This window comes from Sphaerodactylus townsendi, linkage group LG05 (assembly GCF_021028975.2).
Source record: "Sphaerodactylus townsendi isolate TG3544 linkage group LG05, MPM_Stown_v2.3, whole genome shotgun sequence".
Taxonomy (NCBI): Eukaryota; Metazoa; Chordata; class Lepidosauria; order Squamata; family Sphaerodactylidae; genus Sphaerodactylus; species Sphaerodactylus townsendi.
Window position 1 is genome coordinate 121756618 of NC_059429.1, and position 15286 is coordinate 121771903.

The 15286-nt window shown below is 43.3% G+C and overlaps 1 protein-coding gene across 2 annotated transcripts in view; it reads left to right on the top strand.

Annotated features, from left to right (window-relative positions):
- VAPB (VAMP associated protein B and C) overlaps positions 1-15286 on the top strand; it is a 60488-nt gene that overhangs the window by 20361 nt on the left and 24841 nt on the right. For both annotated transcript variants that reach the window (XM_048496752.1, XM_048496753.1), the window contains exon 2: positions 13221-13373. In XM_048496752.1, the coding sequence (XP_048352709.1) occupies positions 13221-13373 (153 nt within the window). The remainder of the gene's footprint in view (positions 1-13220; positions 13374-15286) is intronic.

Sequence of the window (15286 nt, forward strand, 5' to 3'; positions counted from 1 at the left end):
GTACAGAATTTAGTATCCTTACAAGCTTCACATCTTTTTGTGAAGGAGGGGAGGGGAAGTAAGTTCCCAGTTCTCATTGTCACCGCAGTAAGCTTGGAAGTGTCTAGGCAACGTTTCAAGAGTTCTCGAGAACATGAGATCGGCAGAACTGGATTTCCTGTGTTACAATGGGGTGGGCCTTAGAGTCTTAAGTCACTCCCACTACATCTTTAGCAGAATTTGTAATAGATGCCAGCGTACATTATTTATATACGTTACAAATCCAGCTATTATTGGAGTGTGTCTTTTATTGTATTTTATTTTATTAGATTTATATCTTACCCTTTCCCAACCACGGTCCAGCTCAGGACAGCTGATAACATAATGATATAAAAATCTATTAAAATACATAATGCAATTAAAACTCCTATCAATTACAATTCCCATCAGCACTCCAGTCAATTACAATCCCCATCAGCGCTCATTCCTTCAACAGTTCCTTGAGTGATCAACTAAGGAGGGAGGGATGTAAAGGGAAACAGACAACAACAACAAAAAAAAAAACAGTGGGACTGTGATACTTCTATGGGACAGTGATACTTCTATGGGACTATGGGACAGTCCACTTGATAGTGTTACATTGGCAGGGGGTTCAAATCCATTTATACTTTTTAAAAACACTTTCAATTACAGTCTCTTCAGTGGTCCAGTATAGGTTAATTTTTCTACAGAGGGGTGACTTATGGGGCAGTATGTCAGGAAGAGCCTTCCGGCTGTTATAGAGGGCTCTGTTATGTTAGTGGACCTTCACTTCACTTTCGATTTCCCACCTTCCTGTGATCTGCAACATGTAGCAAACTAGAGGCACCCAAGCACTGGCCCCTGACCTTATCTTTTTGCACCGGCATTGAGAAAGCAACAGCTATAGCATTCCTCTCTGGTTTTAATCTGCCTTTGATATGGGGTGAAAAGGAGGGGGGCAGATAAAAGGTTGTACACAAAGATGGTTTGTTAGAATTGGCTTCTTTTAACCATGCCATCTGATGTCTGTCAATAAAAACTTCTGAGCTGAAATCCAGAGTCTCATATTGGTTTACGGATCCAGGATCTGACAAATATGCGCATCCTACCAAATCACTCCTGATCCTTGAATTGCTGAGCCATAATAGCAACCACTGTTGTTGCCTAGTGACGGTTGAGCCCCACTCCCAGTCTGCCTTGCCCATAATGCTGACATGGTAGCTACTGTACCCCCATTCTTGTGGGGAAGGTGGAAAAGGCTTCTTTCTCCCACTGGATGACTATAGGTTGCCAGTGTAGCTCACTTATTGGAGGAGACTCAGCCCTCCCCAGGAGATCTGTCACCCAGGAGGAGAAGGCAGAGCAAGCATCAGAGATGTTCCACTGGTATCAGGCTCCGGCCAGACTTACCCCATCTTCATGGTCATGCTACACTTTGGTTATGCTGATGCCAGATTCTCCCCATGCTTGTATTTGTGCTTTCAATTAAGGGGCATAAAGCCTGTTGTTGTGTTCATTTCCTTGTTAGTAGGTCCACCTGCATGGCCTAGGCTACCCTGATCTCATCAGATCTCAGATCTCTCTAAGTAGGGTCGGCCTTGGTTAGTGCATGGTTGGGAGATCACTGAGAAAGTCCAAGGTTGCTATTCAGAGGCAGGCAATGGCAAACAATCTCTGATCATCTCTTGCTTTGAAAACTATACGGGGGTCTCTGTAAGTGGTCTGCAGCTTGATGGAACTTTCCACAACCGAGCCCTTCTGAATTCTGTGGGTCTTACTGCCAAATACACATGTTTGGATTTGCAGCCATAATCTTCCATTGTGCTTTGTGGCTTTTCTGTCTGTTATCATAGACTCATAGAACTGGAAGAGACCACAAGAACCATCAAGTCCAACCCCCTGCCATGCAGGAATTCACAATGAAAGCACTCTTGACAGATGGCCATCCAGCCTATGTTTAAAAACCTCCAGAGGAGACTCCACCACACACCGAGGCAGTATTTTCCACTGAATTGCCTGTACCATCCCGAAGTTCTTCCTAATGTTTAGTTAGGATCTGTTTTTCTGCCCTTGAATCCTTCACTCCTTGTCCTAGTCCAGTGGTGGCGAACCTTTGGCACTCCAGATGTTATGGACTACAATTCCCATCAGCCCCTGCCAGCATGGCCAATTGGCCATTGGCTGATGGGAATTGTAGTCCATAACATCTGGAGTGCCAAAGGTTCGCCACCACGGTCCTAGTCTCTGGAGCAGCAGAACACAAGCTTGTTTCATCTTTAACATGACATCCCTTCAAATATTTGAGCATGGCTATCATGTCACCCCTTGATCTTCTCTTCTCCAGACTAAACATCTCATTCCCTAAGTCTTTCCGCAGGACATGGATTGCAGACCTTTTACCATTTTGGTTGCCCTCCTCTGGACCCATTCCAGCTTGTCAATATCCTTCTTGAATTGTGGTGCCCAGAACTGGACACAGTATTTCATGTGAGGTCTGACTAATGCAGAATAGAGAGGTACTGTTATGTCCTTCTGTCTAGACCAGTGGTGGCGAACCTATGGCACGGGTGCCAGAGGTGGCACTCAGAGCCCTCTCTATGGGCACGTGTTCCCAGAGTTCATCATGTGGGCGGGGCGGAAAATCACCCCCCCATACACACACCTCTAGGCTGGCCTGGGCACAATCCTTTACCTGTTCTGGGAGTAAGCTCGGTTGCTGGCAATGGGGCTTGCTGCTGAGTAAACCCTCCTAGGGTCATGATTTACCTATTTGAAGCGTTGCATGGTTGCTTCACCAAGCTTACTCCTGAGTAACGCGCACCTCGGAGCCAACCGTTTTTTCTAAATTAAAACCTCAGTATTCAGGTTAAATTGCCGTATTGGCACTTTGTGATAAATAAGTGGGTTTGGGGTTGCAATTTGGGCACTTGGTCTCAAAAAGGTTCGCCATCACTGGTCTAGACACTATACTCCTATTGATGCATCCCAGAATCACATTGGCTTTCTTGGCTACCGCATCACACTGCTGACTCATGTTCAGTTTGTGGTCTGCTAAGACTCCCAGATCCCTTTCCCATGTTCTGTTGTCAAGCCAAGTGGTGTTTATGAAACACTTGCGCCCTGCCTAGTTAGATGGCAAACAGCTATTAAAAAGACTTTAAACACAGCACATAAAACCAGCAGCCAATCAGCAGGGGAAATGCCCGATGAAACAAATCTTTACTTGCTGGTGGTGAAGCCCATACATTGTGAGCATGTTACTCACACAAACACACATGGAAGTGCTGCACGCTGAATCGGACCCATCAGGGTCAATATTGTCTGCTGAGACTGTTTGTGGCTCTCCAGGGTCTCAGACAGAGGTCTTTCACCTCGCCTACTGCCTGGTCTTTTTTAGCCGGAGCAGTCAGCAATTGAACCTGCCACCTTCTGTATGCAAAGCAGAGATTATTCCACTGAACCACAACTCGTCCCTGTTCCTTTTAATCTGATATCTAGTTCAAATAATGTGGCGGTCTGATATCTTGTTGCTTTTGTTGATTTGCATTTGTGAACACTTTGCGGGAGATTGAAAATACACTTTCCTCGGATGCCACAATAATATTCCGATCCCTTTTGTGTTCCGTGCTGTCAACAGCTAATAAGCAAGCAGTGAAAGAAGCAATCGTTTAGCACAACAGTACCCTCGCTCTTCGCATCTCCTGCCTCTGCACAGGCTGTCTTTTGAGTGCTGGTGTCAGATAAAGTTGTGAGCACAACCAGAATTGTTAAAATCATTGTCCTGAACAAAGCCTTGCTTCTTATGTGGACAGAAGAGTACAGTACATGCCTGTAATCGTCCTTGTGTTCTCTTTTAGCCCTTCTTTGTAAGCTGTTTTCTGTGGCCCTCCATTGTACCTGTAAAAAAACCCACACACAGGTGCAGAACTCTTAGATCTTAAGAGCATCTCTTGTTTCCTTTCCACCAAGGAGGGAATGTCCTATGTTCTTAGCGCTGTTCTTGTAACCCCGGCTTCTCAACGTTTGGCTTTTCCTTGTTAGCCAAGCTGTTAATTTTCGACGTCACTAAGCTTGTTTTTCAAGCTTTTCTACCATGTTAACAATGTGAAAGAGACTGGGCTGGATTTCTGTTTCACAGCAGGCTTTGGGGGGAGTTAAGCAGCTGTTAGAGCTTCTTGTTGCTTTGAAGTGTGTCTGAAAATCTAGTTCAAGGAGGAACTGTGCTTCTCTTAAGAGCCGTGTGTGAGAGCTAGAGAACTTGGGAGAATATAAGTGTAGTTGGAGCGATATTGAGAGGAGAGCTGCTCTCATACATGAAAACTCACAAAGGGTATAACTTGTGTTAGAATAAGGCTGCTTCCTTGATTTTCCAACTTTATTGCTGCAATGTTGTGACTAGGAGATGTAAAAATTTCAGAATTTTTGAAGTCACAGGGCAAAAAAGACTTTTCCCCCCAGGGGAAACGAATTTTGAGAGAAACTGTAATACATGTCAAACCTAAACTGCTTCTAAACAGCTTAAAATGCATCATTTATGCTTAGCTGGAATATAAAGCTGTACTTTTTGTCATATTTAAGGGATTATTTAAAAGTATCATTAGCTTTGCTGTCTATAAGAAAATACTGCAAGTATACCCAGAACTTCAGAAAGAATTGGGTACTGATGCATCTTCTGCTACCATATCACTTGTAGTTTTTTGCCATCCGATCCGTAGGATTTTGACGATACAAAACAAATTACGCAGTAAAAGAAAGTGTATTATTTGAACAAAAATTCTCCAAGAGGCAGAACAACCAGCATATTTGGATATTAAGCTAAACTTTGTAACATTGAAAACAAAACTGGACTCTTTATTAAATACCATAATTAAACACATAGTTTCAAAATTACTTACATTTAAATAAATACGTTCTTGAAAATGTTTAATCTGTGTGCAGTGTTTTTGGAGCTCTTCCAAACTTCCCAATTTTGCTATTGGAACAATTGACAAAAGGCATCATCAGACTTTTCATGTGTACATTTGGAAATATATTTCGTAAGACAAAGTTTTTCTCACTCAAAACAAGATAATAGCTGTTTTTCAGATCTCCTCACAATTTTCTATTTTTCCAGTTGGAAAAACAGAAAAAGTGTTTTGGGGGAAGAATTAACCCACCCCATTGCTCTAGGTTTTTCTTTCCCCAGGTCTTCATATCTCTAGTTGCTCCAGATCGCAACTAGTGAAATTCTCGATTCTCAAGTAGCGTTTTACAGAGGGCCCGTGGGAGACCAAGATGACAGAGGATCACCTGGCATTAATTTGAAGACTTATAGTAGTTTCTTATATTATGTCTGAAGTTCAGGATAGGACATTGTAAAGTGGTGTCAGAAGACTAGGATCTTGGCTGTGAATATCGCAACCAATGGCCTTGCAAACACTGAAATGCAGGAAGTTTAAGGAGGGTCAGTTGGTTCCGTGTTCTCAGTTGAAAGCGAGGAAGTGAATACGAGGGCATCAAATGCTGTATTTCAAATATCTTGAAGCTTCTACTTCTTGCTACAGTGTGTTGGACTGGGCCTCTAAAGTCTCTTTCATTTGTCTCCTCTACCTTACACAGTTGTCTTCGGTGTACTTCAGAGGTACTTTAATTTGTCAGCTGTCTTTTCCTATTAAAACCAGCCGGTATCCTTCAGAGAGGTGTTGGCTATCCAAGGTGGGAATAAAGGATGCTGGAAATTGTATTGTCGAAGGCTTTCCCAGCCGGAATCACTGGGGTGCTGTGTGGTTTCTTGGCTGTATGGCCGTGTTCTAGCAGCATTCTCTCCTGACATTTTGCCCGCATGCCAGCCACTGATGCCAGCCACAGATGCAGGCAAAACGTCAGGAGAGAATGCTGCTAGAACACGGCCATACAACCTGGAAACCACACAGCACCCCGATGCTGGAAATTATAACATAGTATTGTATGACTGAGATGCAGTCTCTTCCTGCTTTTACTTCCGAAGCAGGGTGACTGGCCATGAAGGGGTTTCTTAAAGGGTTTCTTTGAGTTCATTTGTACTCCGGTTTGATTATAGATCTGCTTCAGAAATCGAACATGCATTCTTGTATGTTATACTATCCCAATGGGTAATATAATCCATTTGGTTGGTCAGATTCTGAAAGCATTCTCTTTTTTTAACCACTAAGCAAGCAAAACCTAATCCTATTAGTTGTGATGCTAGGATTTTGGGGTTAGTTCATTGCTTATTGTTCTTCATATCCGTTAGTCCTGATGTTTGTCCCATTAGAGGTGAAAATGAGTCAGAAGACAAATGTTTATATTGCTAGATTGTAGTTCTGGCTAGCATTTAAGGTTGGCTGTGATAATTTGCTTCACCTCTTATCGTGTGTATGAGTTGGCATCTTCTGTCTTCTCTGAAGATAGACAGGCTACTAAGGAAAGAGGAGATGGCAACATTTGTTTGTTTGGGGTATCTTTGGTGTGTGGAAGAAGCTGAGGGAGGGAGAGGTCAGAGGTATATGGGCAGTTTCCTGCCAAGCAGGGACTGTGTCAAACAAACTTGAGTAGAACATGAATAATCCCTCCTCAGTGAATAAACCACAGAACAATGAACAGTTTTCCATCTTGGCATCTACACCGTTTAATCATGTAATGTTTTTAATATATTTCCTTTTCCTGTTCTGATTTTTTTTTAATTGTGGGTTTATACCAAGTGCTTTTTGTGATTCATTTCCATCCATGTGCAGAATAATCCCTTGCTATTACCTGGAAAGACGTTCTCCAACCCACCCATTCGCCCCTGTTTTTCTTTGCTGTTTGGTACATTCTGGTGGGGGTGGGGCTGGTAAGTGATAGTTATGACCATCCAATTCCCATAAAAGCTTTCATAGTGATGGATCTAGGGAGTTGCAGAAGTGTTTTTGGTAGGGAGAGTAGAAGTACACCCAGTTCTTAGGTTCTGTAAGTAGACTTGTCCTTAAAGACTAGGTCTAACTTCCCATTATTTCCTACGGGTGGTAAATGTAACATCTGAGGACAAGTTACGTCCAGTGTCCTATCTGTTAAGTGATGCATGTGCTTTTTGAAGGGCCATTATTTTCTGTGGAGAACGACCTGGAGCACAGAGACCAGGTCTCCTAACAATAATAATACCTAAAAAACTAACCTTTAAAATTTTTTAAGGAACGACACCACAAACAGTACTCTAAACATTCCAGATAATGAAAAACATGCTCTTCCTGAAATGTTTTTGTTCTGTTTTGTTTTGGAATGGGGTACTTGTAGAGCATTTTAATAGGGTAAAGAATAGATCAGCTTAGCAGTTACAGCCTGCTTTAACCTTCTTGCAGTTTTAAGTTGTTCATGTCTCAGACGGCTGTTTTAACAGAATACTTTGGAAATGTGTATTCTTCGGGTTTATCAGTTTGTGCTGTTCTTGCCATTAAAAAAACTTGCTGATGCTCACTTGGTTAAGAATGTCTCCAGGGATAAGATAATTAAAACTTGTAAGGTAGTTCTCGGGAAATGCTGCTCTTGGCAGGATTCCATGCTACATACATGGTTATTCATCTCCTAATTCCTCATTTATAAATCACTGATATAAGAGCCAGGCTAAGTGGATAGTGGTGTGAAAATCACCAGAAGTTCCCATAAATGATACAATCAAGTGAAGTTCCAACCCAGATCTCTACAAAGATATGCAGTAATGCTTGTTAAAATGCCTATTTTGAAAATGCATTTTTTCCCAGATAAGATGAAAACAGTTTCTCAGAGATTTGTGCATAAATCATTAAGTACTAATATTAAAACTATTTCTATGTTTTAATATTTAATATAATTTTAATCATACAGAAATACAACGGAAACTATATAGCCACTATCTAAATTCAAAACACAAAGGCCTGCCAGGTTTACACAGGGTTCATGAAATGAGTTAGTGGAATAGCTCCCTGAGAATGATAAGCTAATAGCGCTAACAGATTTTCTTGCATTTTAGCATAGGGTTAAATGGATCACTGTTTGATTTAATTTAAACAGTGGAGTTGGATGAAAGTAGCAAATGGTTTTAAACAAATGGCAAAAAATCCAAACTTCACATACACGCTACAGGGGTCAGTGCTATCAGTCACAGACCAGGAAAGGGATTTAGTTAGTTGATAGTTCCATGGGAATGTCAACTCAATGCATGGCAGCTGTAAAAAAGGCAAACTCTATGCTGGGGATCATTAGAAAAGGAATTGATAATAAAACTGCAAAGATTGTCATGCCCTTATATAAAGCAGTGGTGCGACCGCACTTGGAGTACTGTGTCCAGTTCTGGTCACCGCATCTCAAAAAGGATATTGAGGAGATAGAAAAAGTGCAGAGAAGGGCAACAAGGATGATTGAGGGACTGGAGCACCTTCCCTATGAGGAGAGGCTGCAGCGTTTGGGACTCTTAGGTTTGGAGAGGAGGCGGCGGATGGGGGAAATGATTGAAGTCTACAAAATTATGCATGGGGTAGAAAATGTTGACAGAGAGAAATTTTTCTCTCTTTCTCACAATACTAGAACCAGGGGGCATTCATTGAAAATGCTGGGGGGAAGAATTAGGACTAATAAAAGGAAACACGTCTTCACGCAATGCAGTGATTGGTGTTTGGAATATGCTGCCACAGGAGGTGGTGATGGCCACTAACCTGGATAGCTTTAAAAGGGGCTTGGACAGATTTATGGAGGAGAAGTCAATTTATGGCTACCAATCTTGATCCTCCTTGATCTGAGATTGCAAATGCCTTAGCAGACCAGGTGCTCAGGAGCAACAGCCGCAGAAGGCCATTGCGTTCACATCCTACATGTGAGCTCCCAAAGGCACCTGGTGGGCCACTGCGAGTAGCAGAGAGCTGGACTAGATGGACTTTGGTCTGATCCAGCTGGCTTGTTCTTATGTTCTTAACATTCTAAATAGATGATCATTCTCCCTTTTCCTGATTCTTGAGCGTGCCTCTTAAATTAAACCAGTATTTTATGCACTTCTATAATGCTGATGTGCAAAGTGTGATTAGATTAGGTATATTAAACGCAAAATGGACCATGGCAAATTTGGAAATAATTCAGCAGTGTTTGTCTTTTTGGAATACCTGATGGCCATTAGTTCTTGACGTGGAGTCCTTGGATACAGTTAGGAAAATTTCTTGAACAACATGAGGGTTTGTGTGTGATGATACATGAAGTTTTTATCTCCTTGAACTGCTGTAGATTGTCATCCTGCACACAGCTGCTGGTGGTTTGTGTTCACACAACTCTTCCTAATTTCTCATTACTCATATTTGGTTTGTTGTATTCTTTACTAGGCAGCTGCTTTTAGTCCCAAAACTTTGTATAGGTTATGTGCAAGAAGCTTTTCAATTTTTTTATACTAATCATGTGACTATTGTCATGGTGAGTCTTGGAAACAATACCTGCTTAAATCTCCAGGAGTTAAAATTCCTCCCTTGTGGAATATATAATCTAGGTCCTTGACACACTGTGCATCAGACTTTTAGACTTTCTCCCACTGATTAGATATAGGCAGTTGCAGCAAGATTGCTGCATCATATGCGACAGTGAATGGTAATTTTAGGGGTTTTTTTCCCAGAGAAACAAATGGCTATGCCTTGGTTTGAAGGAAGAAGAAGAGGTGGATTTATATCCCCCCTTTCTCTCCTGTAAGGAGACTCAAAGGGGCTTACAAACTCCTTTCCCTTCCCCCCTCACAGCAAACACCCTGTGAGGTAGGTGGGGCTGAGAGAGCGCCGAAGAACTATGACTAGCCCAAGGTCACCCAGCTGGTGTGTGTTGGAGTGCACAGGCTAATCTGAATTCCCTAGATAAGCCTCCACAGATCAAGTGGCAGAGCGGGAAATCAAACCCTCCAGATTAGAGTACACCTGCTCTTAGACACTACGCCACTGCTGCTCTGACTGTTTACACCGTGTATCTGGAGCTGGAAGTTAGTTCTCATAGCTGCATGTTTCTGGCCCTCCTGACTGCAAAGAAAAATTGTGGAAGTGGTTCTAGAAGACCGTGAGGCATTTTTTTTGTGCCGTCAAGTCATGCGTCTAGCTTAGCGTGGTGGCCCTGCTGCAAATGAAGAATGAAGGGATTTCCTTGTTGAATCAAAATAGGAGCTACTACTGGAGGGAGAGGACGTCTGGATGAGTGTTTTCCCAGCTCGTTCTCAGGGAGACAGGATGTAGTTTTTCATCACTTCCTGGGAACCGGCTGGGTGCCCATCTTGGCAAAATAGGAACTTCTTTTAGTCCAGCATTCTGTTTCTTCCATCAGCAACGTTCAAATGGTCTATGCTAGTTTCCAATGAAAGATTCAAATGCAGTCAGTTGTGGTGGGGCAGAAGAGGGCATAGTATGCTTCCACATTAGAAAATAGTCCCGAATGAATATGATAATTACTCATTTTCAAGCACTGCCTTTTGTCAGAATCCATTATGCTGTGCTTATTTAAACATGGCTCGGTGGGCAGTGGGAGCAGGAACCCACCAGGGGGAGGTCAGGCTGCCCTGTTGACAAAGCAGGATGCGGCAGCAGTGAGGCTCGGCGGTAGGGGGAGCAGGAACCTATTGGGGCAGGAATCTTCAGTCTACCTAGGCGATGAGGCAGGAGGCAGCGGTGGGAGCAGGAGTATGAGGGAGCGCACAGGCCAAATTCACCCACAGCCAGCCTCATGCCATGGCAGAGCAAAAAGTAAACAGATGGGGAAGGAAGCAAAACTAGGTAGGCACCAGGACCCAAGTGGAGCATTGTATGGAAAAGAAGGCCCAACATGTGGCGGATGAATATAGAACTGTACTTTAATCTTTCAGCGGAAGAGAGTATAGAAAGCTCAGAAATAAGGCAAGAGGGTAAAAGCCTTCTTCAGGTGGTTACATAAGAACATAAGAACTAGCCTGCTGGATCAGACCAGAGTCCATCTAGTCCAGCTCTCTGCTACTCTCAGTGGCCCACCAGGTGCCTTTGGGAGCTCACATGCAGGACATGAAAGCAATGGCCTTCTGCGGCGGTTGCTCCTGAGCCCCTGGACTGTTAAGGCATTAGCACTCTCAGATCAAAGAGGATCAAGATTGGTAGCCATAAATTGACTTCTCCTCCATAAATCTGTCCAAGCCCCTTTTAAAGCTTTCCAGGTTAGTGGCCATCACCACCTCCTGTGGCAGCATATTCCAAACACCAATCACACGTTGCGTGAAGAAGTGTTTCCTTTTATTAGTCCTAATTCTTCCCCCCAGCATTTTCAATGTATGCCCCCTGGTTTGGGAGAGTATTGTTGCCCTCTTTAACAAACAACTCCTTTAAAAAAAATCATAACAGAGACATACCGGAAAGGAAGGAAAACGGTAACCTACATGTATCTGTTGTCAGAACGCTTACCTGAAACTTCAGCATTGGGCAGTTTGTTTCAGCTGCTGGCCAGGGAAGTTGTTAACTTCTGACCTTTTGTCTCTTCCCATAATAGCATCTAGAAACTTTAGAATTTGCAGGCTGGGTCCTAATATAGTTTGCTAGGGGGCTTTTAATAACTGCCGCTAACAAGGTCTTGCACCTCTTGCTATTTTAAGTTGGAAACTTAATATGTCTAACACACTGCACTAGAAAACATTTGCTGGAGCACTGGGCAGATGTTATAAAACGGCATTGCATAGGAGTTAAGAGCTTGAAGGTTGAGCAAAGAAATTACTGGTTGAATACTGCGTGGCCCATGAACTTGCTGGTTGGCCTTAAACAAACTGTGATTGGTCTCTTACATCTTCAGTTTGGGGGTAATACTGATCCCGGTTTGGAATGTGGCTCTGAGGACTGGACACGTAAAGCTGCCTCATACTGAATCTTACAATTAATCCGTGAAGGCCACTGTTGTCTATCTGACACCAGCTTTCCACAGTCTCAAGTAAGTCACTCACATTGCCAGCTATCTGACCCTTTTAAACTGTAGATCAGCGGTTCTCAACCTGTGGGTCGCGACTCCTTTGGGGGTCGAACAACCCTTTCACGGGGGTCACCTAAGACTCTCTGCATCAGTATTCTCCATCTGTAAAATGGATAAATGTTAGGGTTGGGGGTCACCACAACATGAGGAACTGTATTAAAAGGTCGCGGCATTAGGAAGGTTGAGAACCACTGCTGTAGATACTGGGAACTGTACTTCGGAATTTGTGTACAGAGCAGGTTTTCAACGATTAAGTCACAACCCCTCCTTTCTTTAGTGGGGTCATGTCTATCAAGGCAGAGGAATGGAGTGATAAAGTGGATGTTTTGCTACTTAGGGGCTCTACTGAGAGTCGTGTAGTGGTTAAGGACAGGTGGACTCTAATTTGGAGAACCGGGTTTGATTCTCTGTTCCTCCACATGAGCAGTGAACCAGATTTCCTCGCTGTTGGGTGACCTTGGGCCAGTCACAGTTTTCTCAGAACTCTCTCGGCCCCACCTACCTCACAGGGTGTCTGTTGTGGGGAGAGGAAGGGGGAGGCATTTGTAAGCCACCTTGAGACTCCTCATAGGAGAGAGGGGGATATAAATCCAAACTCTTCTTCTCTTCTACCGTGTCATTCTGCTGGAATGCCTAGGCCTGGTGGTGTGTGTCAAACCTTGAAGATTGATTTATTGCTGAAGGCTTTCAGAGCTGGAATCAGCAGGCTGTTGTGGGTTTTCTGGGCTGTGTGGCCTGTGGTCTGGTAGTTTTTGTTCCTAACGTTGCACCTGCATCTATGGCGTGCATCTTCAGAGGTATGTCAGGGTAGGATTTATTTCTTTCTGTGGCGCAGCGAGGACTTAAATTTTAAATCTGTTTGGCTATTTTATGTTCATACTGGATGTATATTAAAATAATGCTACTTTTCTTGGAAGATCCAACTGCTTAAGATTCATTCACATGCTTGTACTCCCAGCGTACAACTAAAATAGGCCAATTTAACGCCTTAGATTGTAAAGCATAATTGTGGTGCTTTTGGGCACATGCCATCAATTAACTTGTTACAAAACCTCAGTTGGGAGTGTTCACACTGTCCGGAGCTATTCGAGGGAAGGGTGGGATAAAAATATACTGAATCCAACAGTGGTGGTCTAAACACAAAAGCTGAAATACCTCTGCATGGTAGTGTATGCAACGTTCTGAATGAAAGCACCAAGATATTGTCTGAACTCCTTGGAAAATATTCTGACCCCCCCCCCCTTCCCTTTTTTTAAATTTGTTCTGTCATGCAGGCCCGTTCACAGATGTCGTCATTACAAATCTGAAACTTGGCAACCCTACAGACAGAAATGTTTGCTTCAAAGTCAAGACTACAGCGCCACGCAGATACTGTGTGAGGCCCAACAGTGGAATTATAGATGCAGGAACGTCTATTAATGTCTCTGGTAAGACAACCCAATGTGTCTTCCAATGCTATTAAAAAAATGCATGTTTCTTTTTGAAAAAGTATCAGTTTCACCCAGTTGCTTTCTGGATGAACTAGGGTAGTAGGAAATAGAACAGAGGAGGAGAGGTTAGATGCATGATCTTGAGTTTCTTTCATAAGTTGGTGTGACTCAGGTATTTTACCTTTGAACCAATAAAATCCCTTGTCCTTGTGGTTTTTACATAAGCAGGGAGTAGTTGGAGATATTGCCTACTATATTGGAAGACATGAATTTGATTTTTTCCCCCAGGTATTAAAAGGTTGACTTTTTAAAAACTGAATCTTCTGCATCCTGATTTTGTGGGATTATGATATGTGTTGACCTCCCTGTACAAATCTCAAACGGATAAAGCATTCCCCCTCCCCCACACAAACATCTTGAAAAAGACCTATAAACTAGATGATATATTACATTTTTAAAACCTCTTTTTGTTGCATGTGAACAATCAGTTCAGTTTGCACCTTCAATAGATGCAACTCCATTCAAACAGTAGTAGAGTTATATGCCTATTTGTTGTCTACGCTGGCGAATTCTGCTTTTTGTTCAGGAAGGAAAACAAGGAAGATACATGAGATGCTCTTAGCCCATGAGCAAGAACATGTGTAATTTATGTCCATCTTAGTTAACTATGTATACTACTGAAGTAGAATATTTTTGTCATTCTATTACACATTGTACTAGGTGACCTGTCTGAGAGATTTATATTCCATGTATCTTAAATAGAGTAAACAAGGAGTGTCACGATCTACCCTTATCCAAGTCCTTTACCTGTTAAAATTCTTCTACAGATCCCTTAGGCCAGGGGTAGGGAACCTGCGGCTCTCCAGATGTTCAGGAACTACAATTCCCATCAGCCCCTGTGAATTGGCCATGGTGGCAGGGGCTGATGGGAATGGTAGTCCATGAACATCTGGAGAGCTGCAGGTTGCAGACCCTGTGAATTGGCCATGGTGGCAGGGGCTGATGGGAATGGTAGTCCATTAACATCTGGAAAGCTGCAGGTTGCAGACCCTTGGTCTAAGTAGGGGTGCCAGCTTCCAGGTGGGACTCAGGTATCCTTCTGAAGTACAGCCCTTTCCAAGACTGCAGATACCAGTTTCCCCTGGAGAAAATGGATGCTTTGGAAGGTGGAGTCGATGGCATTGAGGTCCCTCTGCAGACTTTATCCTCTAGTTTCCAGGAGTTTCCCAGCCTGGATCTGGCAATCCTACCCCCATCCACACCCCACATGGCCAGGGTAACCTGGCAACTCTATGCTTAACCCAAATACCGTCTGACCCAGGGGTGTAGAACTGATTTGTTCCAAGGGGTGAATATGATGTCACTTGATTGGGCCAGGTCCTGGGGAAAGGGGTGGCTGCCTTAGCTGGTGAACCCGCAGCAGGCTCGCCAGCTCAGATTGGCATGAATCAAGGCAGGGGTCTGCAACCTGTGGCTCTCCAGATGTTCATGGACTACAAATCCCATCAGCCCCTGCAGACCCCTGAATTAGGGGGATGGTTTGCCAGACCAGTTTGGAAACTTGCGGGGGGGCGGGGGTGACTTCAACTTGCTTGCAAGCTTGATAAGTCCTCTCAAGGAGCTGGATCTGAACCCCAGACCACACGTGTGACCTGGCTTAACCCTTTTTTCCATATGACTCTCCTTTGGTCAGCTGTTACACTGTTTCCCCCCCTTTTTTTAACATTCCAGTCTTTTTCTAACCCCTTTTAAAAGGTGATTATACCTATGGAAGGGAAACTCTCCTTTGTCCATCACTGAGAGATCTGCTACCATCTTATTGAATAAGAACAGGTAATAGGGATAAGAATAGGTGTTGATTAAAAATAGGAATGGGTGTTCAATAAGAATAAATTCTCTCTGTTTTGAAG